The sequence below is a fragment of the Sturnira hondurensis genome, unplaced genomic scaffold (genome assembly GCF_014824575.4).
Source record: "Sturnira hondurensis isolate 20B ecotype Veracruz unplaced genomic scaffold, ASM1482457v3 Scaffold0017436, whole genome shotgun sequence".
Classification (NCBI taxonomy): domain Eukaryota; kingdom Metazoa; phylum Chordata; class Mammalia; order Chiroptera; family Phyllostomidae; genus Sturnira; species Sturnira hondurensis.
In genome coordinates, this window is record NW_028090067.1 from 18377917 (window position 1) to 18402783 (window position 24867).

Here is a 24867-nt window from a genome sequence, read left to right on the forward strand (position 1 = left end):
CTGCTATCCCAAAGCATCATCATTTTGTGCCACAAAACCAAAAATGATTTATACATAGTATCACATCTGTTTCTGAACTAAATAATCCAAGCCCAATGTCTACAGCTTCGAGCACTTACACTGCTTCCTTCCCCAAAGACATGATAGGTGCATGACAGTAAACACGAAATGGCATGTGAGAGGACATCTCAAAAGTGAAAGAGTCACCTTTTTAGAGCTTATAGATATTTTCTCTATTAGCAGGCCCTGAGGGAATTCGGCTTCTCATGTTCTATTTCTTCACTGTAATGTGCCCTTGAATCATATTTCTTTCAGAGACTCTAGAAAATCAGTGACCTCTTAACTGAGCATGGAGATAGCTTTGATGATACTCCTGTTAGGCCAAACCAAACAGATTATTTTAATCAATATTTATACAAATATTTTAATATATTACCTTGGAAATAATTTTATTAGTACAATAAATAGGATCCTAACTAAGAATAGCTCAAGTGACACAATACAACATGTAAAATTTGACTGAGAAACAGGTGGAAGGGTATCTAACAGAGGCTGAAAATTTTATTTAAAGCTCATTTTTTGTTTATGGGAATTTTAAGGTTTAAGGTTTGAGTTTCTTTTCTGCCTCATGGCATATAAAATGCATAAAGGAGGCACTGAAATCCTCTCGGGAAAGCAGTTACAAAGGGTTTGCTGTTCATGTGTGAGGCCGTGGACCTCAGAGCTGCAGAGTTCACTTGCTGGCCTTGTGCTGGCAAAGACCGCAGGCAGGAGGAATTCCATCTCATTGCTTTGGAATTTAAAGCAATTGCAGATGCTTTTCCCTCCAGTGGACTTCTCTCCATTTATATTGTCTCAAGTCATTAGTATACAAACTGTGGGGATAATGGTATGATTCATAGTTTATGAGAGTTTAGTTAGTTAACTTCTTAAGGCCATGGCATTTGGAACATTCAAGAATGAAAACAGTGCTGTGTGCATGACTGAGAAACTGAAAGACTCAGAAAGGTGAGATGGGTTGTTCATGATCATCCCGCTTATTCATTATATCCTGGGTCTTGAGTGTGCCCTGTCATTGTGGTACTCTTTCCACTGCATAAACTTCAGAATACTGTATTTGAGTTTCTCTGAATAAAAGATTGACAAGTTCTATTCACAGGAGTCCTTTCCAAGTTTGAATTAATTTCCTCTCTCTCTTTTGTCAGGCGCTATAGTAGCCCCTGGGAAGACCCGAGGAGGGTCACCATACAACCAGTTTGATATAATCCCAGGTGACACACTGGGTGGCCATACGGGTCCTGCTGGTGATAGCTGGTTACCTGCCAAATCTCCACCAACAAATAAAATCGGAAGTAAATCCAGCAATGCCAGTTGGCCTCCAGGTATTGTGCAGGAAGTGTATTTTCTGGAATATCACTTGGTTTTTATTTTTGATTTTTAGGTTCTGGCAGATTGTTTTTGCCACCTACTTTACTAAGACATCCACATTCATTTTTTTCATTCAGTAATTGTCTGATAAAAGCAAAGCATGTGCTATGCTGTTGGAAGATAGGAAATTTTCATTAGATAAGGTCTCTGCTCTATAGCATTCAGTAAGGAAAGTAAGGTGTTGACACTGGTCGCTGACCAGGTAAATTACTGTGTGATAACTACTGCATGGACTTAGATAAGCTGAAAGAAGTCAGAAGAGGGGAATGTGAGGGTAAAAGAAGGTAAAATTGGAGCCAGGACTTGGCATGTATCCATCATAAAATGGATGCCTTGTACCTGGGTTCTTCTGAAGTGTCCATTGAATTGATTTGTTTAATTTTTGAAGGTTTTTATTATCAGTTAGGTTATAGGTTTGCAGTAGTGGATACAATGAGAAAATTTACTTTTTTCTCTGTTCCGATACAGATAACCTATTTTCAGTGTATAAAAAAATAATATAGTAAAGATAAAAGTTAAAAATTTGGTATGTCCTTCTAAACCTCTCTTTCTACAGTTATATTTGTGATGTGAACATGTAGAGCTTCATGCTATTAAAGTAGACTCATAATACCTGTTGTTGATATATAATGCATATTACTTACCCTGACCATGATTAGAAAAGTAAGTTTAGTAGTACTATCACATAGCTTTATTTTTTAAATTAAACACTTTATTTATTTATTTTAGAGAGGGGGGAGGGGGGAGGGAGAAAGAGAGGGAGAGAAGCATCAACTTGTGGTTGCATCTCATGCGCCCCCTGAACCAGAGACCTGACCCACAACCCAGGCATGTGCCCTGACTGGGAATCAAACTGGTGACCCTTTGGTTCACAGGCTCCATAGATTTAAATATGATTTAAATTAACCAATAAAAAATTGTAGACAGCCCCAGCTGATGTGGCTCAGTAGACTGAGTGTGGGGTTGATGTTTCTCTCCCTCTCTTCCTCCCTTCCCCTCTCTCTAAAATAAAGTCTTTTTAAAAAATTGTAAACACTTACTTATACATGTTCCAGGCTTTCTTTTTTTTTTTTTTTTTTTAAGATTTTATTTATTTATCTTTAGAGGGGAGGAGAGAAGAAGTATCAATGTATGGTTGCCTCTTGTGAGTCCCCTGCTGGGAACTGGCCTGCAACCCAGGAATGTGCCCTGACTGGGAATCGAACCATGATCGTGTGGTTCGCAGGCCCGTGCTCAATCCACTGAGCTACACCAGCCAGGGCTCAGGCTTTCTCATTAGCCAAAATTACTCCTGCCAGTTAACCCTGCACATCCACACAGTACTGGAATATACAGGGTTAACTGGCAGGAATGGATTGCATTGGGTTTGTGTGTCTCAGCCAATTTCCTGCAAGTTAAATGGGAGAAGTTACAGATCTCCAACGTAGATTTTCTCCCAGTTCTTGTCCTAGATGGCTGACCAGTTCTCATGAGCACCAGACTACTTAATTCTGCCTCCCTGCCCTCGAGACTGAATTTCCCTGGGAGCAGGAAGAGCAGGTTCTGGGCCAGGCACTGATGAGCCCTGGCATCAAGTTCACAACCATAGAGAGGCAGGGAAGGCTGACGTGTTGTGGTAACACAAAGGTGCTGCTGGCAGAATATATATGTTCAAGCTGACTTTTGAAAAAAATTTATTATGAAACTCTAAAATTAAATAGACTTCTTACAGATCTGTTTCTTATCAAAAAGTAACTATTTTACCATTGTTGAACAAATTCTTACCTCTCATACTTGTTCTTCTCTCAGAATTCCAACCAGGAGTGCCATGGAAAGGTATCCAAAACATTGACCCTGAATCTGATCCCTACGTCACCCCAGGAAGTGTGCTGGGGGGTACAGCCACATCTCCTATTGTAGATACTGACCACCAACTTCTGCGGGATAACACCACAGGTAAACAAGTCAAACATCTCTTGCATATATACTTGCTGTTGTCAAGTAATTAAACCAGAAAACATAAGAACATAAAGCTTTTCACATTTATTTTTTTAGATATATCGTGTTCTCCTTTCTATTGAAGGTTAAATAAAGTACATATTAAAGGTTTCACTTGTTAATAACTGACATTTGTCTGCTGTATTTTTATCTCATTTTTCATTTGTCACTACAAAGGGTCTAATTCTTCCCTCAACACCTCGCTGCCTTCACCTGGTGCCTGGCCCTACAGTGCCTCTGACAACTCCTTTACCAACGTTCATAGCACTTCAGGTAGGAGTGTGACATGTTTTTTCCTTTTGGTTAGCACTTTTCAGATTCCCTTTTACAAAGGAAATAGGTATTTATTTCTTTAAAAATACTTTTGGAGACACAACTCCTGTGTTGGCCTTGTCCTTCAGGAGCTTCTGGTCTCAAAGAGGCAAGATGAGAGACACACATAGCTTTAGGACAAGGCAGATGGTGACGTCATTGCAGGGAGCTGTGGGTCTTCTGAGGGCAGAGGTTATATCTTGATGACCCAAATGCTTTCCTTTTAACCAATCTGCGGAGAGAATCCAGGACCGTGGGAAGAACCAGTTAAGTCCAGGTTGTTATTCTTACTGCTTCTCTAAAAATCCTTCCATTTACAGATAAAGGCTGATGGCCAAAGGGAAAAAAGAGGACCTTGATTAATTGTACCTATATTTGTTGAGTTCTTTATTGTTTTGTTGTATTGTTTTGAGGGATTTTGGGGGGAAGAGGGAATGGAAAAGTTAATGGGTATAATAGAGCCTTTGAAGTCTCTTACTTAACACAAAGCCTTACAAATTGGTAAACAAATCATTAGTAACTAGGCATCAATCTTGCCAAAGACGGATCTTAAGCCATTAAAGTCTTTAAGGCTTCTGTTCTTTGTCTAGCAAAAGTGAATAAAACAAATCCTTAGCTACCTACTAAGACACTACAGGTTAATGGCCTCATAAATTGTCTTCTATTTTTTTCTTTCCATCTGTGAGTCATATCAAGAGTAGTGATAATCTAGCCCTGGCTGGCGTAGCTCAGTGGATTGAGCGAGGGCCTGCGAACCAGACAATCGAGGTTCGATTCCCAGTCAGGGCACATGCCTGGGTTGCAGGCCGGTTCCTTGCAGACTAACTACCAGCAGGGGATGCACAAAAGGCAACCATACATTGATGTTTCTCTCCCTCTCTCCTTCCCCTGTAAAGATAAATAAATAAATAAAAATTTAAAAAAAAAGAGTAGTGATAATCTATCACTTATTGATAGATTATCAATAAATGATAATCTATCCTGTAAACCAGACAGCATGCTAAGCACTTCAGCATGAATTTCTCTTCTTTTTTTTTAATTTTTTTTTATTTTTCCGCATTTTTTTAATGTTGTTCCGGTAGAGTTGTCTCCATTTACTCCCCACCACTGCCCCACCTCAGCCACCCCTGTTTCCTACCCTTGATCCTACCCACCTTTGGTCTTGTCTGTGTGTCTTTGATCAGCATGAATTCTTCTCATACCTTCACCAAAATCTGTGGGGAAGCCCTGGTGTTATCTCCATTTTATAGATGAGACTGAGGTTCACTGAGCTGATATAATTTGCCACAGGTCTGAGTGGGTGTAAAGGAGCCAACTCAGTATTTCATATACCCTTAGATTATACATTTATAGGACTTCTTAACTAAACTGTTTATTTTTCTTAGTGATGCTCCCACATATCACTAAGTCACAAAATCTCAGTATTTTCTTGCTCTTTATTTTTCCCTTGCTCCAAGTGGTTTTAGTCTCTCTTACCTGTGTCTCCTGTTCCATCCTGTTGGCTGTCACCCAGGTTTTCGACCCAACTTGAAACACCATGTGCTGAATCTCCTGTCAGATACCCTGACAGCATTTAGTCAGTCCCCAGCCTGCCCTTGTGTCCTCCTTTTACCTCTCTACCCTGTGAAATGTTGTTCAGCCAGAGCTGAGGGGAAACGTTTGATACAGAAAGTGTTTAAGTTGAACTTGGTTTATATTTTCCAGGCTCTCTGAGTCCATTTATTTATGTAAATCCTTTTGGACCTGTCTTTACAAAGCCTTTGCTGATAGCCCAGCCCTGTCTTTGTCCTCTGTGTATTAAACATACAAGATCTTACCCGGAGTTACCAGTTATGTTGCACATCTGTTCTTTTCCCATTTGAACTTGAATTTGTTGAGAATAACTATTTATATTACTCACACACTTTAAGGTAGCCCCTTAAAGCATAATAAGCCTTTAGTGAATTTTTTTTATTGTGTTTTAAAAATTTGTTTGAATGTTGATACCTAATATTCTGGATCAAGAAGAGCATAGTTTTCTAGTGCACGTTTCATTAAGTCAGTAAGTGTTTATAGAACACCGCTTGGTGTCACATTCTTACTATGAGACTAGTGGTTTCAGGAACACTCTCCTTGAATTACTCTGTCCTCTCAGGCTGTGTTCAGCTAAGGAAGCAGTAGAGAATTAGCTATCTTATTAAATCTTTAGTCCATTTGTTAATTTGTCATTTCTGAGTAGTTGTCATTGAAAATTTTATATTTAATAAGCTCAAAGAACAATATTATTTTGTAATGCTGCTTTGAAATGTGCACTTACTATTTTTAGAATAAATGTATGTGTATGTATTTAAAATTTGTGTGTATTTGGTGACAAGCAACTGTCTAATTAACATTATTCCTTCTTCGATTTTCTTATAGCAAAGTTCCCTGATTATAAATCAACATGGTCCCCAGATCCCATAGGACACAACCCCACTCATCTCTCCAACAAGATGTGGAAGAACCATATTTCCTCAAGGAACACTACACCGCTGCCCCGCCCTCCTCCTGGTCTGACTAACCCCAAACCATCATCTCCCTGGAGCAGCACAGCGCCCCGATCAGTCAGGGGGTGGGGGACACAGGACTCACGGCTTGCCACAGGTGAGAGTGATATGCCTTAAGGAGCAAGCATCATTGTTCAAACACAAGGATCTGAAGTTAGTACAGATGGTGAAGACATGATAAAGTCTTCCGAAGAGAGAAAATTTTATTTTCTGGCTATTCAGTGACAAGGTAAAGGTTAGAGTGGGGTGAAAAGAAAATGATTTATGAAAGGAGAGAAGCAGCATGTGTACTATATGAAAATGTTTCTCACTCATGCCTCTTTTTAAATTTTTTGATGGCTCTTCCTAATCTTTTGGCTGGTTGCTTACAGCTTCTACCTGGAGTGATGGTGGCTCAGTTCGTCCTAGTTACTGGCTGGTCCTTCACAATCTCACTCCACAGGTAATCGTGCTTTTTTGTGATTTTCTAGATAAGACTTACTTGTGTTAAGAGAGAGAAACTGGGAACTGTGGGCAGATATGAAAGCTCCTTTATTTTCTGGTCACTGCAAAGAGATCTAGCCTGCAAGGGTATGTCTCCTCACCCAAGGCTCAAAGCCTACTGCTGAATGGGGGATGTTGGCCACTCAGCTTCATGCCTTCCTTCATGGTGATGTTAACATACGTAGTTTATAAGATAGTAAGAGTGGGGTAGTATTACCTGGTGAATTCTGTTAGCAGAGACAGTTTGTATAGATCTGCCTGTCAGAATGTAGAACTAAGTGGGAAATGGATGTTTAAGTGCTTTAATCACACACCAAAAAATGTTACCTGTTTCTGTGTTAGTTATCTAAGACTTGAGGCGCAATATTAACTGTTTATTTCATAAACAACTACCCATCTATGCAGAAGGGATGTGTCTATCTCACAGCTTAAGTATCAAATGTCCCATGAGTACTTCTGATGTTTTCATTTAGTACCGTCTTCTGTGTAGATGGCATTACTCATTTCCATCATCAGAACATGTCCTCTAGGTTGTTTGTACTGTGGTGAGACTTCATTTATACCAAAGCACCCTCCCCTTCACATTGGCTGCTTGACAACTGAAGTTTTTGCTGCAGCAGCATCTTGAGCATTCAAATGAAGTTAAGTGAACCCATTGAAACTTAGCCCATAACCTTCATTTGGACTTGACAGTACAGCCTTTACAATACCTTGTTAAAAGGGGTCAGTTATGCCCCCCTGCCTTCGACACACAGAATGATCAGCCTGGCATTTAATTCATAAACAGATTTGTGTACACTTTACTAGGCTAGCACTTTCCATAGTGGTTCCTATGGGATATTAGTAGATGTCTGGCCTTATATGTTTGGATTATATACTTGATTAAATAAAATTAAGCAAGTTTCTTCACTATGGGACATCTTGGATCCTTTAATATGCTAATGTGTACTATAATCCTCTGTGGGGAAATACAGCTTCTCCTAAATTTATTTGTCCTGTGAACCCATATGTAAGGGGTGCATCAAGGGCTTAAATTTCATGGTACGTGGAGGAAGGCAGTTTCCTAAATACAGGTAACATGAGGAAGAGTCTGGATTGGCTTTTAATCCCAGTGTGTAATAACTCAGCTTAAAAGCTCAAAGTTACTTAACTAATAGTTGATTGATACATGAAGATTTTATATAACCATCCTCAAAACTCTGTCTGCCTCATTATTTCTAAGTAGTCACATGGTGTGGTGGGTGTGATGTGGTTAGGATGAGAAAGGGGGTGCACAGTGTTAAAATGAGCCTTGGCAAGGTAACCAGCTGTTCACTTCTGGTTTAGAATGTGAAAAATAGTAAGTACACCTGTATATGTATATAAATTGAATATAGGGGTTGGCTGCGTTTGTATTAGAAAGAATTGATTAATTTTTTTTAAAAAAACCAACACTGCCTAATAGACTAATCTCAGTTTTACCTTATAAGAGAGTTACAAGGTCAAATCTTTGGTACCTGGATAAATTTACTTTTTATCACCTAAAATGTGTTTGGGAGACATCTATCCTGAGAAGTCACTAGTGGCATACACTGGTACGTTTCTGCCGTCAATTGTCACTTTAAAAACAACGCTGAGCTGTTTCTCCAGTCACTTTCTATAAAGAACGGTGGTGAGACTGCCAGTTTTTCCTTCAGGGTCTCCATGGTGAAACCACAGAGTGTTGCCACTGCTGCTGCCAGAGGCACAACCTGGGAGGCTGCTCCAGCGTCGTCTGCTTCACTTCCAAAGGACTGAGCTGAGATGCTGGACTGAGCAACTTAAATAAATGTAGCTAGGATTCTGATACCAATAAACTAATTAGAGTGAATAAATAGATTTGTTCATTTGAGTTATAGGTGAGAGCAATTATCCCCAATCACTGGACATCTTAGTGGTGAGAATATGACTGAAGTGAGCAACTACAGCCTTTGGTCCCATCGGCTCCAGGCAGCAGAGAACAGAGAAGTAGGGAGAAATACTCTGATTTTTTCTTTAAGATTTTATTTATTTATTATAGACAGAGGGAAACAGAGGGAGAGAAACATTGATGTGTGGTTGCCTCTTGTGTGTCTCCTAGTGGGGACCTGACCTGGCCAGCAACCCAGGCATGTGCCCTGCCTGTGCCCTGGCTGGGAATCAAACCAGTGATCCTTTGGTTTGTAGACCAGCACTCAATCTACTGAGCCATACCACTCAGAGCAAAATACTCTGGTCTTGAGATGGCCATGGTAGGAGCAAGAGGACACAGAATAGTCTGTGAGCTGGGGCAGCAGTCAACACTCTATCATCAGATGGTTAGCTGTCCTTTTCTTGTTTGTGGCTCTTTTTGTGCGATTTTTAAGTTGGGAGGTGTAAGAATACATTAGTAATGATGCTGAGAACTTTGCGTGTTTTTTAAAACTCTTATTTGGGTATAGCTTATTTCTGCTTTTTAAAGCTCTATAAATTACCTGATGTTTACTTGTTTGCCTCTCAAAAAATATAGACCCTTGTTTGCCTCTTAAAAAATACAAACCACAGGTTAAATCATATGGTTCTGTTTTGAGCTGCATTTGTGCAAACTTTTTTATTTCCAAAATGGGCACATTCAGTCTCAGCCCAATGCTTTGACTATCTTTAAATTTCCCTTTAAGACATATATTCAGTGCACTCTTTCCTTGCTTTCAGTTCTTCATTTATCTCTCCAAGATTTATTTAGTACTGACACTGTGCTGTATTACTTATGAACCAGAAACCCTTCTTTTGTCATATGTAAGAAAGATCACTTGACTTTCTTTCATACCCCACTTCCAGTTTTTATCTCACAAATGTTTTACTCCTCAGATTGATGGGTCAACCTTGCGAACCATCTGCATGCAGCATGGCCCACTGCTGACATTCCATCTGAACCTAACCCAGGGCACCGCCCTGATCCGATACAGCACCAAACAAGAGGCAGCCAAGGCCCAAACTGCACTGCACATGTGAGTATCCATCCTCTGCTCACTGACACAAACATGCATGAAGATGCACATGTGAGTATTCTAGCACCTGCTTAATTAGACAAAGATGCATGAGAACAGGCCCAAAACAACATCATCACATAAGCAATTGTTTGGTACCGAGGTGTCTGATCTTTATTTGCCTAAGCATGGATTGTCCTGTGTCTATCCTAGTCCAATAATCAGAATTCTACAAGTGAAGAATTTATGAAGTAGTGAGTAAATTTTTAAGTACCATAAAACAAAGCCAATATTTATGAAAATGTGAAAGCGTAATTACTGTCACTTTTCATAATAGTATCTAACTGCGTACTTGGGCTTCTTTATAGTGATGAAATATTGTAGCCTTAGTAATTAGCAGGGGTTTTGCATGAAGTAGGCGGGACTGGGTCAGACTTTGACCATACCCCTCCCTGCTGCTCTCAAACTGGTGGACAGGAAAGACCTGACTCCCTGTGGCTGCAGCTGCCATGATAAAAAGCTCTACACAGAACAAGCAAGTGATGGTGAGGCTCAGGCGGTGAGCCCGCCCCTGAGACAAAGCAACATTTCCAGATGTCTGAAGCTGAGTCACCTTGATGCTTGATGAGTGATCTTGTACCTCCCATGGGGAAAAGGAAAAAAAAGATAACATTATTTGTGACATATATATTTCACATACCAGGGGATATCAATCTATAGTATCCTGCAGTAGTCTTTGGATATCTACTTTATCGCTTTAAATCAGTACCCAGTGGCCTGGTTAAAACGCAGGTTCTGATCCTGTGGGTCTGCATTTTAGAAAGCACCCAGGGAATGTGGAAGCTTCTACTCAAAGGACTGTACTTGGAATGAGAAGAATTCAAAGTATTCAGTCCCCTTGTGCACTTCAGTATTTTCCTCAAATCTGTAATTATTCCCTCTCCTTTTTCCAGGTGTGTGTTGGGAAACACTACCATCCTGGCTGAGTTTGCCACCGATGATGAAGTTAGCCGCTTTCTGGCACAAGCTCAGCCCCCTACACCTGCAGCAACCCCGAGTGCGCCCGCAGCAGGTTGGCAGTCGCTGGAGACCGGCCAGACCCAGTCAGACCCCGTCGGGCCTGCTCTTAATCTCTTCGGTGGGTCCACGGGGCTCGGGCAGTGGAGCAGCAGTGCTGGTGGCGGCAGTGGGGCTGATCTTGCTGGCGCTTCATTGTGGGGGCCCCCAAACTATTCTTCTAGCTTGTGGGGAGTCCCAACTGTGGAAGATCCCCATAGGATGGGCAGCCCTGCTCCTTTACTACCTGGTGACCTTCTGGGAGGAGGGTCGGATTCAATCTGAACTTAGAACTTTCAACTCTGACCTCGTTACCTTTTTTGGAACAGCAGCAGCACTAACTTGACCTTTTCGTTTTTTTTTTCAACTTGCAATAAATACATTTTTAAAAGGAAAAAAGAAAACGGAGAGAGAAAAAAAGGTGGGTCATTGACAGACTGTCTGAGCACATAGTTGCCTCCCTTATATCTTCAGTTTTTTCGTTTGGAATATGAATCCAAAAAGAGAACATATCACTCTTGAAATACTTGAATCATGAACGCCAACCTAGAAAGACAATGTGAAGCAAGTACACATACCATTTAAATTTAAACACAAAAAAAAATTAAAAAAATTAGTTTCTAGTTTTTCACTTTTTTCATGTTATATGGAAGTTGTTGCTAAGAAACATATATACTGAAAAAAATAGCTTTTTAACTTTGTTTGCACTGGGTGTGTTTCCGTCCTTAGGTCTACCATGTTTGGGAGGGAGGGGAATTCAAAAGAATTGTTGGGGTGGGGGGAGGGAAGACTTGACGGAGCCTCACTTTAAAAACAAAAACAAAAACCTTAAAAAAAAGGAAAAAATTGTGATTGGCTGGTTGATAAATACCAGTGTGTTCTGGCACATGTAACTGCCCAGGCATGCTCGTTCTGGTATGTGTGTGCACGTGTGTTCATGTGCATCTGCGTGCATCCTTCTCTCTGTCTCTGTGTGTATGTATGCCTGTGTCCTCCTCTGCCTCCTCCTCCCTGACTCTGATTTCTCAGAAAGCTGCATTGCTGACAGTCTGCAGGCTGGCTGGCCGGCCATCTGCTTTTTACTTTTATTAATTTTTTTTTTAACTATGAGAACACACAAGCACGAGGAGCCACTGCTACTAAAGCAACTCCTTTGGGCTGCATTAAGGTAAACAGAATGCTTTTTAATGATGAAAGCAGTGAGCTCCTTCACATCTGCAAGTGAGTTTTCTCTAAGTTTTTCTTTCGACCGAGCAGTAGAGTGGAGCACTGCCAAGTCCAAAAAATTAGGAGAGTAGGAGGTACCTCTTGGAGCATCTATGTGTTCATTTATTTCTGTTTTTTTAAATAAGTGGCCACTAGGCACATCTGAATATCTGTTAAGTTTTATGCAGGCCTTTTCATTACCTTGAATGGGGGCAGATGATGAGATAGTTTTTAATTTTGTGATGTCTCCAAAGCAGAAAAACTGTGTTCCCCTTCCTTGTGTAATCGGGTATGAGAAATTCATCAGAAAGTCAGGTAATGCTGAATTCAGTTATTTCTATTTGTTCTCTTTTTAATTTTACGAAAACAGAAAAAAGTAAGTTGTGGGCAGCCTCCTGAAAGCATCCGCAGCTCCTCCCTCTCTGCTCTTTCCTTGCTGAGCGTTACCTGTGCCAGGCCGTGGCGTGTTACAGCACCAGGCCATCACTGACAGAAACGTTTACTTAACGAATGTTCTTAAACCAGTGTGTACTTCAAGCGTTTCCTTTTGTTTTTCTGTGTTGTGTATTTCCTGTGTACGTGGTTTTGCTTAGGAAGGTATAACTTAGCAAAGACTTTAAATATTGCACCTTTTTTTGGTTTTGACCTCTTTTTTTCCTTGTAATGTTGCTTTTTTTATTTCAATATTTAAAGACTTTTTTTTTAAGCATCAATGTAGTAGTACTCTGGGCCGAATAGGAGGCAACTTTTAATCCACAGTTATCACCAACGTGTATGTACTTATGTTGGAATCAAAATGTATCAAACTGCTTTTTGTGAAGAGAGTTACAGCAGCCCTGAAGGGGTACCCCTTTATGCAGAGCAGATGGTGGGTGGGGTGGGGGGAGGGGGCATATGCCGGTAACGTGCTAGCACTTGTGTGGACATCCCAATCTGCATTATACTGTTTAACATGAAGTGCCGACATTCTGTACCAGCAAATACCTGCCCATTCCAACCCTTGGTGGGAGCAGACCTCTACTGTCCTCCATAACTTGCTGCTAGTGAGGACAAAGGAGTTTTTCTTTCTAATTTAGCATCTTCAGTGAAGGATACAACAATGCCTAATGTATTTGATTTTTAGCTTGTGTCTGTGTGTAGGTGGGTGGGTGGGTGGGTGGGTGTGTATAGGAAAAGACAAATGCATTCACGTGGTTTTGTGAGACAAAGAATGGGAATTCTGTAGTCCACTCGGCTTACCCTGTTGATTATAAACCTAGCCTCAAAAGAGATTGACATGCATAATTCAAGTGAGCATTCTCTTATACAAGTCTTGATGAACCCTTCATGCGTAGGTGGTCAAACTTGAGTTTCCAGCATTAGTTTGGTCCCATTGGATGCCTTGTAGAAAACTAACTGTGCCCTCTTCCTGCTCTCGGGTTTTCATCACCACCATGCCCCTTCCACCTCTGCCCACATACACAATGTCTCCTCCCAGCCCCTACTGACTGTTCTCTGTGTGTGGAACAAAACCCTGTCATGTGGTGCCCTCCAGATGAAGAGCAGCTGTGTTACAGACACCTACAGAAGGCTCAACCTTAGTGTCCCTGGGCTAGGAGCATGTCCCAAGGCTCCTGGGATCCAGGAGTGACCCTGCCACTCTTGGTTTCCTGCCGTGTCCTTCCCCACCTGCACCCTTCTTGCCTCTGGGTTCCTTGACCTGCACTATGGGTTAGTTGAGTTCCTTACCATACTACGGTGAAAGCCGGGTGCTAGAGCCCCTCTTGTTTACAAGACATAATGAGGGATTTGAAATATATAAAAATAAACATGAGAAGCTAAAATGTTCTTCCATCATAAGCTTAAAGGGAAAAAAATTAAAAACTTTTAAAAAAGACCAAAAAGTGCGTGCGTGTGTGTGTGTGTGTGTATACACACACATACATACATACATACATACATACATATAAATATATATTTTAGATGAAGACTAACTCTGGGAGCATTTAACAGTGTTTTCTGTTTTGTTTTGTTTTTAACATTTTCCTGCTTTAAAATTTGCAAGCATTCTCAGGAATTCTAGGGTAGGAAGCCAGTTTTTTTAAGATGGTTTATTTAACCATATCTTATCCTAGATAGATGGCTGTTTCTTTCTTGTTAATAAACTTTTACAAGTTCCTGAAACTTCAAAAAGTTTAAACAATTTTTACTTAAAAAATGTAAAAAAGAAAAGTCTCCAAACATTGTCATACTGGGGATCACACATTTTAAAACATGTAGAAAGAAGTATTTTTTAAATATGATCAATTTAGCAGCAACAGATATAAATTCATTATCTTAAAAAAATATGGGAGAAGGATTGAGCTTCATCAGAGCTCTATCACAGATTCATTTGAAATTTTGTGTAATTTAATGGGAGAGTGTTTAGTGTATATAAATGGGAATTCCATCACTTTGTTCCTTTCCATTTAAGACTGAACTGAAATCTCCCCTACTAATTTTATTTTTTTTTAAAGGAACCCTTCTCTCTGTCCCCCAGCCTACCAACAAAAGAAAGAAAGAGAAAGAAAGAAACAACCGCTTAAAAAAAGTAACCCTAACCTGTAAGATAGTGCAGTTGGATTGCTGAGAATCTATGTAAAGAGTTAGGAAATATAGGTTAATAATTTTTGGAACAAATTTTAAATATAGGCATTACTAGAGGAAAATTATCTATCAACTGTCCTATTAATGAAGAATGTCTGTCTTAACTCCATTTCTTATGGCAGGAGAAGAAAATAATAGAAGAATCTAATAAGAAACAAGTGATTTTAATGTTTTCGCTCCCAGCTACTATTGTGCTCATTTTAATTGCTGTTTTGAAGATCTGCTGCTTAGTTATCCCCACCCCTCAGCAGGAGATGTGGAGAGTTTCCTTTCAGTGTTTGGTAATGTCCAATTCTCCTTTTGTTTTCCCTCCTTGGACCGGGTCAGAATTTTTAAGCATGACCACAGCTTCTTTTAAACATCTAAGCTTCCCAGTGGGAAAGAAACTCCCACTCAACAGGTAAAGGGAGTGAGTGAGGTTGCTGCCTGCAATTTCTCTAAAACCGCTTTAGTGCCTTCGTACATACACCCAGACATCCTAAGCAGGAGGGGCACTCCACAGAGATTAAAGTTCTTGGCCATTTAAGAAATTGGAGTGGTTCTGGAGAGGCCCCAAAGGCAAGTGGGTTACATTTAAAATAAATAAATAAACAAGGAAGTTACAGTTGCTTTTCTGTCTTGATACCGTGGAATGCCAAGACCCTTCCTTGTATTGTTGCCCTCCACTACTGTGCATCGACTTCTACAGGTGCATCCATGTGGCAACTGCAGTGATTTGGGCAGTCTCTTTGCATTGGGCTAGTAGAAAGGGGTTCATGTTTTTCTGTTCTTGTACTTTGTCTCCTCCCTTCCCATCAACCCCTCTCCCCCTAACTTTTTTTTTTATCAACTTGCTGGAAGCTTTGCTTTATTGGTTGGCAGTGACCTAAGAACAGGATATAGTGAGATATAATGGAAGAGAAAAACTCTTCTTTCCATGGTATTCTTCAACAAGAGCCATATCTGCTGAGAGGTTAGGTATCTTCAAACCACTTAGAAAATTGTGTGGGAGCATCTTCTCTTCCACCACATTCTGGCATGTGTACAGAGGCTTGCTGGTCACCTCTCATTACATAGATTTTTATAAACATTTTGATCATGTAAATTTAAATTTCCAACTTTTACTAGTTTCCCTTTATTTCTTTAAACATTTGATTACTAGTGGCTGGAGGTGTCTTTCTTCCAAACATCACGACTTGGTTTCTGTCTACCACTTGAGTAGCCAAAAGAAAAGAAGCACTAGAAGGGGAAGGGATGTCTTCCATCAGACTGGGGACCTCTACTGGCAGTTGAGATCCAGTGCCATGACCTAATTTTAGTTGGTATCTCCAAGACACTGTGAAAAAGTGGATGTGGCATCTCTGATCCCTCAGTCCCTAGTCCTTGATGTTTTTCACTTACAACATTCATAGAAATTAACTTAGCAGTGCTATAAGTTAAGGTTCCAAACCAAAATCTTTCATCAGTGTCCCCCAGTAAAGCAACATGATCCACTGACTGCCATTTGGTTTGTTTTATTTATAGCAGTTTGATTTTCTATTACTATGGCTCCTGTTCTAAGAACGTCCCACCTCTTTTGACATGAATGTAGCATAAATTACCAGTTGATTCTTCCAAATTCCTGTGGGTTGAATGTGGTGTGTAAGATATGCAACAAAAAAAAGGAAAAGAGATTCCTAAGAATTTGGAAGAGCTTTTACTAATACATCTAGCAGAAGCTAAAATTTCACAGGCTATTAACTCGTTGCAAATATTCACTCTCACTTTCTCCACTCTTGTGGGGAGAGGGGCCATTTTTTTGTGGAGTTAACAGCCAGATTCCATATTGACCTCAGATGCTGTGTACTTTTTAATTTTATTTTTTATATTCTGGCATCTTAACTCTTAAACAAAATGAAGATGTCTGTGTGCTGAGCAAACTGCTTAAGCCAAGCCTGTTTTCCTTTGAGTAAACAGGATGTTTTCAGCAGACTTGGCTGTAACAGCCATCTCTAAGATTAGGGAACAGTTGAGTCTTTATGTAGAAAAGGTTCCCTTCTCCCCAGGTCCTCAGAGTTCACATTCAACATATGACACTTTGTAGGTTATTTTGGGGGTTTGGGTTTTTCTTTTGTTTTAATTATCTATAAGGTCTTTAGCTAGGAGTAGAGATGTATATTTTAACTAGTTAAACTTTTCTTTTCCAGTGTTTTTGCCAAGTTTTGTCATACTTCATGTCTATGCATTGACTGCGCTTCTTAGTGTTACTGCAAAAAGAAATCTTACTCTTTGTTTGCCCTCCTGTGAGTATACAACAAGGCTGCATGCAGTAGTGCAGATGAAAATATTCTAGCCTGCGTATATACAGTGAATTGTCAACTGTTAGACGGAAAATAGGGTGCCCTTGCTCTTTCCATCTGCTGCACCCCATGCCACGCCCCCTCTGTTTTCTTATCTGCAAGTGCAGGGTGTCCACGCGGTCTAGAAACAAGCAGGTATCCATGATGTTGTCACGGACATTGTCAGTCTATTTACAAACATAAACTGTTACATATAGTTCCAGAGTTAGAGCACACCCTTGTAAAATTATCTGTAGGCTTATGACCAGTGCCAAAGGTGTGTGTATTTTCAGAGGTGGTCCCCATTTGACGGTGGTGTTTTCTTGACCTTAAATTTGACAAAGGAGGTGCTGGTATCACATTCTTTAGATTTGGAATAATTACCAACTTCAAACTCTAAACAATGTAGTAACTTAAAAATCAAACATTGGCCCTCCCCGCCCCGCTCAGAATGCCTCCTCCCCACCCACACTGCCAAAGAAAAGAGGCCATGAGCATTCCCAGGATGACAAGGGGCACTGGTCAGGAGACAGTGCCCCCCCACCAGCTGGGCATCTGTGCTGCCCTGCTGGTGGTCATTTGGACTAGATCTGGAATAATTACCAAGTATTGTAAGATTTGAGTGGTTTTTAAGCTGTCAATCTCTGTAGTGACCTGCTACCACCACCAGAAATAGCAAAAGTGACCAGAACTGCCAGTGCTTGCCTGACAGAATTTAAATACTTCCCTTTTCAGTTCGTTCCACACCTGAGTTTGTTTTCAGTGAGAAACCACACACCAGGAAAAATAGTACTACCCTGACCATGGGGTCTCTGCAAGACCCCATCAGTTCTTCGTTCTGCCAACACATGTTTTGATCCTGGGAGGGGAAAGGTCAGATAAAGACGAGAGACGTTCTGTTTTAAAATTGTTAAAGAAAGTGTTTTCTTAAAGCATTGTGTTCCTCAATTCTGATTTCAAACCAAAAATTTTTGCTTTGGAAAAAAATTCCAATTGTAATTGACCCATTTTGAGGCAATATTAAGAAGTCGGGATTGTTTTTTTAAAAAGTGAAATTCCCTTTTACAGCTAGCTAATGGTGAGCAGCGAAAGATGAGTGGTGAGGGTAGCTTACAATATTGTAGCAAAGTTGTGAACTGAAGTGCTTTTCTTTCCCTTCTCCTCCCCTACTTTCTTGGACCTCTTACTGCAGTTGGCAGTCCTTCTCCTTGGACTACTGAAAGGTGTGCACACCTCTCAGAGGGCTGGGTTGTAAGAGGTGACTGGAGGTGAGGTGGAGCGGCCTTACAGGACTAGCCTTACAGCAGAGCTTTATGGAGAGGAAGGTAGTTATCCTACAAGTGTTCGCCAAAAATGAAAAAGGGGGGTATCTGTACAAAGCCAAGGGAAAAAACCTTTGGAACCATTTAAGAAGTTACCTACCTTCTAAAGGTAGTATAGTTTCTCAGTAAGTGGTGCGTTCAGCATACACTTCTTGCCAGAAATTTCGGGATAAATTAGAATAAATGTGTTTAAAACACCACCTCTACCCCCCTTTTTAATTTTGTCCAAGGAATTATTTACTTAAGTGTAGTATTTCTGAATGTGCCTTTGTGAGTACAGAGACCGTCTGCTTTAGGAAGAAGCTGTCCATTAGGATGAAACACAAAGACGGTCAGCCTAGTCTTTAGGGAAGTCAGCGTCTCTCCTGGCAGTCTCCAGGGGCAGCTGTTGTTTTTCATTAGCCTCAATATTGCACAGTGTAGAGTTGTGTGGAAGAGCTCTGGGGCTTGGGAGAGGGGGCAATGCGGTGATGGTGCACAGGTGACAGACCCAGGTTAGTCCAAGAGTGCAGGTTGAATTCTCTATCTGCATTACCTAGTTTTCCTCGTGTATATGTGTGTGTGCACGTGTGGTGGTTTTACTTTTTGTTTTTCTGTAAGCACTGGAGAACTGAAATATGGTGATGTTTGTGACACATTCATGCATGCCCAGAAGGCGTTTGCTGGCTTCTGCGTGCAGAGCTGGCAGCACATTTCCATCCTCGGAGTCTGTGTCCTGAGAAGGCAATTATTTTCCCAAATGGAAGTCACTTCACATTGCTGTTTATGCGAACAGGGTAATACACACAAGGAAAAGGCTTTTGAAAGAATAAGATGGAAGTGTTCGAAAAAGAAAAGAGAAAAATCTGAAATCATATTTTATTTCTTCAGAACTGTTATAGCTAAACATAGAAACCTGCAGTGTCTCTTCATTTGTTTTTGTTTGTTTTAAACGATTCCACCTCTTCTCCCCACTCCTGATCTTCTAAAGAAATATCAAGTGAACGCTAAGGGCCATTTCCATAATTCCTCAGAACTCCCCAAAGAGGAAACCAGTCCCTCCCGCAGGATTCCTTCAGCTTCATTCAGGAAGACAAAGGGAGGAGAGATGCTGCCGTTCTCGTGCTTCACTCTCATTCCTCTCTCATGGCCTTGAAATGTATTATTATGCAAATGTGAATTTTGATACTGAATTTAAGAAGAGGTTGTTGGATTTTTTTTCTTTTTTCAAAAAAAAAAGGTCCCATATGTGGTCATCATCGCTTTATTTTGTTAACGTGAATTGTAACTATGCATTCTGCAAAAGGGGGGAAGAGAGAGCAGAAAGGGGAAGGAAGTAGCTTTGCATCTTGTTCTATGGTTTCTGTGTCCATGGTATCCCATGTCCTGGCAGAGAAGGGGAATGAGAGCAAGAACCAGTAAGGTCAGTACAGTGAGGCGCAGAGACCTCTGGGTCCTCCTGTGGTCGCTGGCAGGCCTAGTGGCCCAGCAAAACCGAGATGGTACAGGACCCTCCATCCCAGCCATGCAGTGTTAACCCAGTGGGACAGTGGGGCCCCAAAGCCCCTTATGTGCTCTGGGGTAAAGTACTCATCCTTTCCTGGATTCCGAACCCTTCAAGCTCAGGAAACCATGCCTCACTCGTACTGACCTTAAAGTTCGTCTTTATGTCAACTTCAAAAACCTTTTCCTCCTCCACCTCCTCCTCCTCACTCCTTTTTAATTTTTTGTTCTTCCTTCTTAGTCACTTCTAAGTGAACTTAATTATAAGGAAACTATCTTGTTCTAAGGGAAAGAAGACTATTCCTAGGCAGGCAAAAAAGGATTCTCTTCCCCATCCACTACCCCTCAGCCAAACATTACCTCTCTGCTTCTCTGGCGTTTATTAAGCTGTATAGAGCCAGCAAGCAGTGGGGTGTTTGACACGGGAAAGGCTATAGCCTTCTGTTTGTCCTCACAGAATTCCTTTGTGGGTCTTGCCTATGGTGAGTCTCGGCACCTGCATTGCTCTGGTCTAGGCATTATTTACAGTATCGTGCACAAGAGGTTGTCCTGCCTGTGTTCAGTGTTTCCACGTGGCAGCTCTTGTTGTTGTCCACAGTACTGTAACACGTTACAGACTTGACCACAGTCTCCTTGTGCCTGGGCAAGGCTGCACGGGCACAATCTTATCAGGGTTTCAATCTGTTAGATTGCCTTTAGACAAAAAACAAAACAAACAAAATCCTGACGTTTCAGCTGTCTAACACAAAGTAATACCTCGAGGTGCATTTCCCCTGCAGTGTAGCCCTTGACTCCCCACTCCTTTTCTGACAAAAGTGGGTTATCCTTTTGAAAATAGGAACATGTAAATAGCAGGATGACTTTTATAATTTTTTTGCTGTGAAAGTAACCCTAAAATATGATGTTTTTCTCTGTTTTTTAAGCCATCAGAAGTTTTGGATTTTATTCTTTCATGTTTCAGAAGAGAGAACAGGTCAGGGCGTGGACTTGCACTGTGGGTTGGTGTTCTCGGCAGCTTCCCGATCCCAGCAGCAGCAGGCCAGTGTCTGATGCCTGTTTTGAATAGATGTCATCTATTCCAGCCTTCTAGCTCAAGGGTGGGGACTGTGAATTTCCCTCTCTAGGAAGATTCATCCCCTCCAGGGGTTCAGGATTGTTTTCCACTGGAGACCTTGAGCTCTCAACCTTCCTTATTCTCTCTCTCTCTCTCTCTCACGCACGCACACACACACACACACACACACACACACACAGCGGCATTCTGTAATTCACAACGGAATTAGTCCCTGGCATTTCAGTTTGATGGTATAGAATTAACAACTTCATCACTTCAAGAGGCTGGAAATGTGTTGATTTCTTACTTACAAGGCAACTCATCTGAGATGTGCGAACAACCACCCTGAAAGGCATGTGCCCCTCAGGCATTGCCCCTCCATGAGGCTTGGCTGACATTAGGTCGAGGGACAAAAGTTTAACTAATGCTGCTTGTAGGGATCTGTCAGCTACTGCTCTCCTAGATTTGGCTGGCCACTGTCGAGGCAGGGTCAGAATGGGTCATTTTGAATAGCTTCTTCACAAACAACCACCCCACCCACCTCCCACCCCCCGCCATCTTAAACCTGGGCATCTGTCAAGAAACCCTTTTTTAGCTTTGACTTGTACATGACGACTTCCTTTGAGGGGAAGAAGCTTGACTATAAATGCATGTATATTCACCACCTACCGATTTGGACCCTATCAACCTTGGGATTTTATTTCTGTTTGTTTGGAGATTTTTTTTCTATCAGACCTCTGATCCATCAAAAGTTCTTCCTGACCTTATCCCTCTATGATCCTCCCAAAGGGCTTTGCTGATCTCTGCACTTCTTTCCTAGGACACTCACTCCCCAACCACCATCCTTTGCACACGTACCAGTGACCAAAGTGTGTCCAGTGATCTCACAGAAGACATCAAAAATGGTGCATGCACCACGAATGTGCTCACAGAGACACGTGCACAAGATTCTGCACCCTTGGCCTTAACCTCAGTATGACTTAAGGTGCAGGAACATTTTTAATAGGTTTAAAAAAAATCCATTCTGGGAGGGAGGGGGAAAAAGGCAGACTCGAGTTCAGCTGTGCCAGCTCCTAATTCTCCACTATTGCTTACAACTTCAAATTCTGTGCCCACCTCCAACCCATCCCTGTTTTGAGAACCAAAAACAGACAACAAAAACAACCTGAGGAGAGATTTCTGGACTATTTTGTCTTTCTCCACTTAGATGGAGATGTAAATGCTGCTTTGGGTTCCATAATCCTAGGGGGCTATGTTTACAGAGTAAAATACATCCTACCAAATCAGGAAACTGAGTAATGGAACCTCTGCAGTGAGAGTTAGTCACTGACGGTGAGCAAGACCAGTGAGGGCACCGGAGGGGTGCAGAGGAGGAGAGACAGAGAACCCACTTCAATGACTGGTGACATGCTGCTCCCTTCCTCCAACCTCCTCCCTTCACGTCTCTCCTTGCCCACTTTGAACAGAAGGTGCAGAGAAGGACATCAAAAAGAGGCTGGAGATTTAAAAGGCAGCTTTCCAACTTTGCACACAAACAGGTAACAGGAAGGTACAGTAAAAATCCTCTCATCTGAAACACTGTCAGCAGAAACAAAACCTGTAAACATGACTGAATAGCTGCACAACGCTGATGCTCTCTGCAGGTTACCTAGAAGTGTTTTGTTTTTCTTATACTTGAAATAGCTTTTACAATATTATTTTGGTGGCTTTCTTTCCTCTCTTCCGGTGGGCAATAGAGAAAGTGGATGATGTAATAATTCAAGGAAGTTTGAGGGGAGAAAAGGAAGGATATGGCATTGTCTTTTTTTTTCTTCAGCATAGAGGTTTAATCAAACTCCCATATGTTGAAATTGCTCCTCAATTACTGGTTTTACATGGACACAGAAACTAGGCACTTTAGAGGTGCACTTGCATGGCAGGCTGGGCCCCCCTTTTCTGTATTTTATTTTACTTTAGTATAGTGGTACTTAAAATCACTGGTTCACTTAAAAAACAAACAATAAAATGTTAAACTCTACTAATGTACAAATAAGCTGAAAAGTTGCATTTTATGTGTATTTTTTGCCATAGCAGGTACTGTATTTCTCATGCTGGATTTCAAAAAAAAAAAAAAAAAGCAAAAGCAAAAAAAAAAACTAAAGGGTGGTGTTTTATTGGATTGTGACAGGTTGAGTAATAAGGAATTAAGTCTTCGTCATTTCATTAAAACTGAGAGATGATGTAATGCATATATAAGAGTTTTCTGAAGGGTTTTTGGGGGGCTTTTAAATGGCTTATTTTTGTTTTTGTTTAGTTTTTTATTTTATTTTATTTTGGAAAGATATGATTGTATTATGTGCAACTCAGTTGCTTACATTATAACTACAAAATATTTTTGGGTTCCTGGAAAAAAAAAGACTAATAAATGTGTTTGGCTGCTAAGCATTTATTGTGGTTTCCTGTTTTATTCTGCAAATTAATTTACTCATTTATTGAATGTTTATATTTTTTCTACTCTTCTTTCTCTCCCTGCTCCACATCTAAAAGGTAACCAAGATTCAGCATCTGAATTGGGCCTCGATTTTGTCTATCTTGCCCTGGTATGTTTTTTGTTGGCAGGTTGGTGGTGGGCTTCTGCTCTTTGCTCCTGCTGCCTGCCACAGTGCAAGTTTCAAATTCTCGAAGAGAAATTGATATTTTCTCTCTGCCTTTTGTTGTTTTGTTTTCACCCTTATTTGCATTTGGAGTGAGAGCTAGAGGAGAGAAGAGGCAAGACTCCTGCTTAGGGCTATACCGCATCCCACCACCGCTGTTCCCAAGGATGAGAACCAGCCAGCTCTGTCCAGAAAACACCCACCTGGCGCTCCCTGCGCAGCGTGAGTGCCACCATGCTGCTGAGGACCCTTAGAGCCTTCTCCTAAAGGGGAGGTGTTTTCCACCTCAACAGCTGCTACTTTACCATTAGCTGCTGGAATAAGACTTGTTGAGACATGGGATTATGAAACACCTCTAGAATGGCAAAGGGGAGGAAGGGAGAGAAACTAATACTTGCTAACTCCCAGGTATGGTTGTGTTGGATTTAATTCTCAGAATGCTGTGTGATAGCAAACTCATTTTATGGAGAAACTGCAGCTCAGAATAATTTAATTAGCAATAATAAATAACACTGATTGACTGCTTACGGTGAGCTGGGCACTGCTCGAAGCATGTCATATATATTCACTTATTTATTTGAAACACGTGTCAGTAGCTGGTTCAACCATATGGAGAACCCAGATAGTATTCAGATAAACACTTGGAAACCATTAGTGAGAAGAGGTGAATGCTTCAAAAAGATCTTGAGAGCCAGTCTGTTAGAAATAAGTGCTGTTTTTCTTTCATTGATTTTAGGGTGAGAAACATCAACGAGTTCTGCTTATCCATTGGTGGATTATTTTATTTGTTTGTTTAATCATTCATTCATTTATTCATTTATTTATCTTTAGAGGGGAGGGGAAGGAGAGAAGGAGAGAAATATCAATGTATGGTTGTCTCATGTGTCCCCTGCTGGGAACTGGCCTGCCACTCAGGCATTTGCCCTGACTGGGAATTGAACCGTGGTTGTTTGGTTCACAGACTAACGCTCAATCCACTGAGCTACACCAGCCAAGGCGATTGGTGGATTCTTGTATGTGCCCAGACCAGGGACCAAACCTGCAACCCTGGTGCATCAGGACGATGCTCCAACCAACTTGACCACCCTGCCATGGCATAAGTGCTATTTTTTTTTAAAGAAATTGACATTGCAAAAACTACGAAGGCCTCTATCAACAGACTTTGGACGTATTAAAAATGCATCGGTGGCCCTGGCTGGTGTAGCTCAGTGGATTGAGCGCGGGCCTGTGAACCAGATGATCACGGTTCAATTCCCAGTCAGGGTACATGCCTGGGTTGCAGGCCAGTTCCCAGAAGGGGCCAGTTCCCAGCAGGGGATGCACGAGATGCAACCATACATTGATGTTTCTCTTCCTCTCTCCTTCCCTTCCCCTCTAAAGATAAATAAATAAAATATTTTTTAAAATGCATCAGTGGCAAAGCGGGGATGTATTGAAGAATTAAAGGTGGCGGTTAAGACTTGAGCATCTTACTCAGCCCTCCTCAGTGGCATGCCCTGCCTTT

At 41.2% G+C, this 24867-nt stretch overlaps 1 protein-coding gene across 3 annotated transcripts in view; it reads left to right on the top strand.

Annotated features, from left to right (window-relative positions):
- The window catches only part of TNRC6B (trinucleotide repeat containing adaptor 6B), a 63984-nt gene extending 52539 nt beyond the window's left edge, over nt 1-11445 (top strand). For all 3 annotated transcript variants that reach the window (XM_037068443.1, XM_037068441.1, XM_037068442.1), the window contains 7 exons: nt 1206-1382; nt 3217-3363; nt 3583-3678; nt 6115-6339; nt 6614-6684; nt 9570-9709; nt 10642-11445. In XM_037068443.1, the coding sequence (XP_036924338.1) occupies nt 1206-1382; nt 3217-3363; nt 3583-3678; nt 6115-6339; nt 6614-6684; nt 9570-9709; nt 10642-11029 (1244 nt within the window). In that variant the 3' untranslated portion in view covers nt 11030-11445. The remainder of the gene's footprint in view (nt 1-1205; nt 1383-3216; nt 3364-3582; nt 3679-6114; nt 6340-6613; nt 6685-9569; nt 9710-10641) is intronic.
- The last annotated feature ends 13422 nt before the right edge of the window (nt 11446-24867 follow it).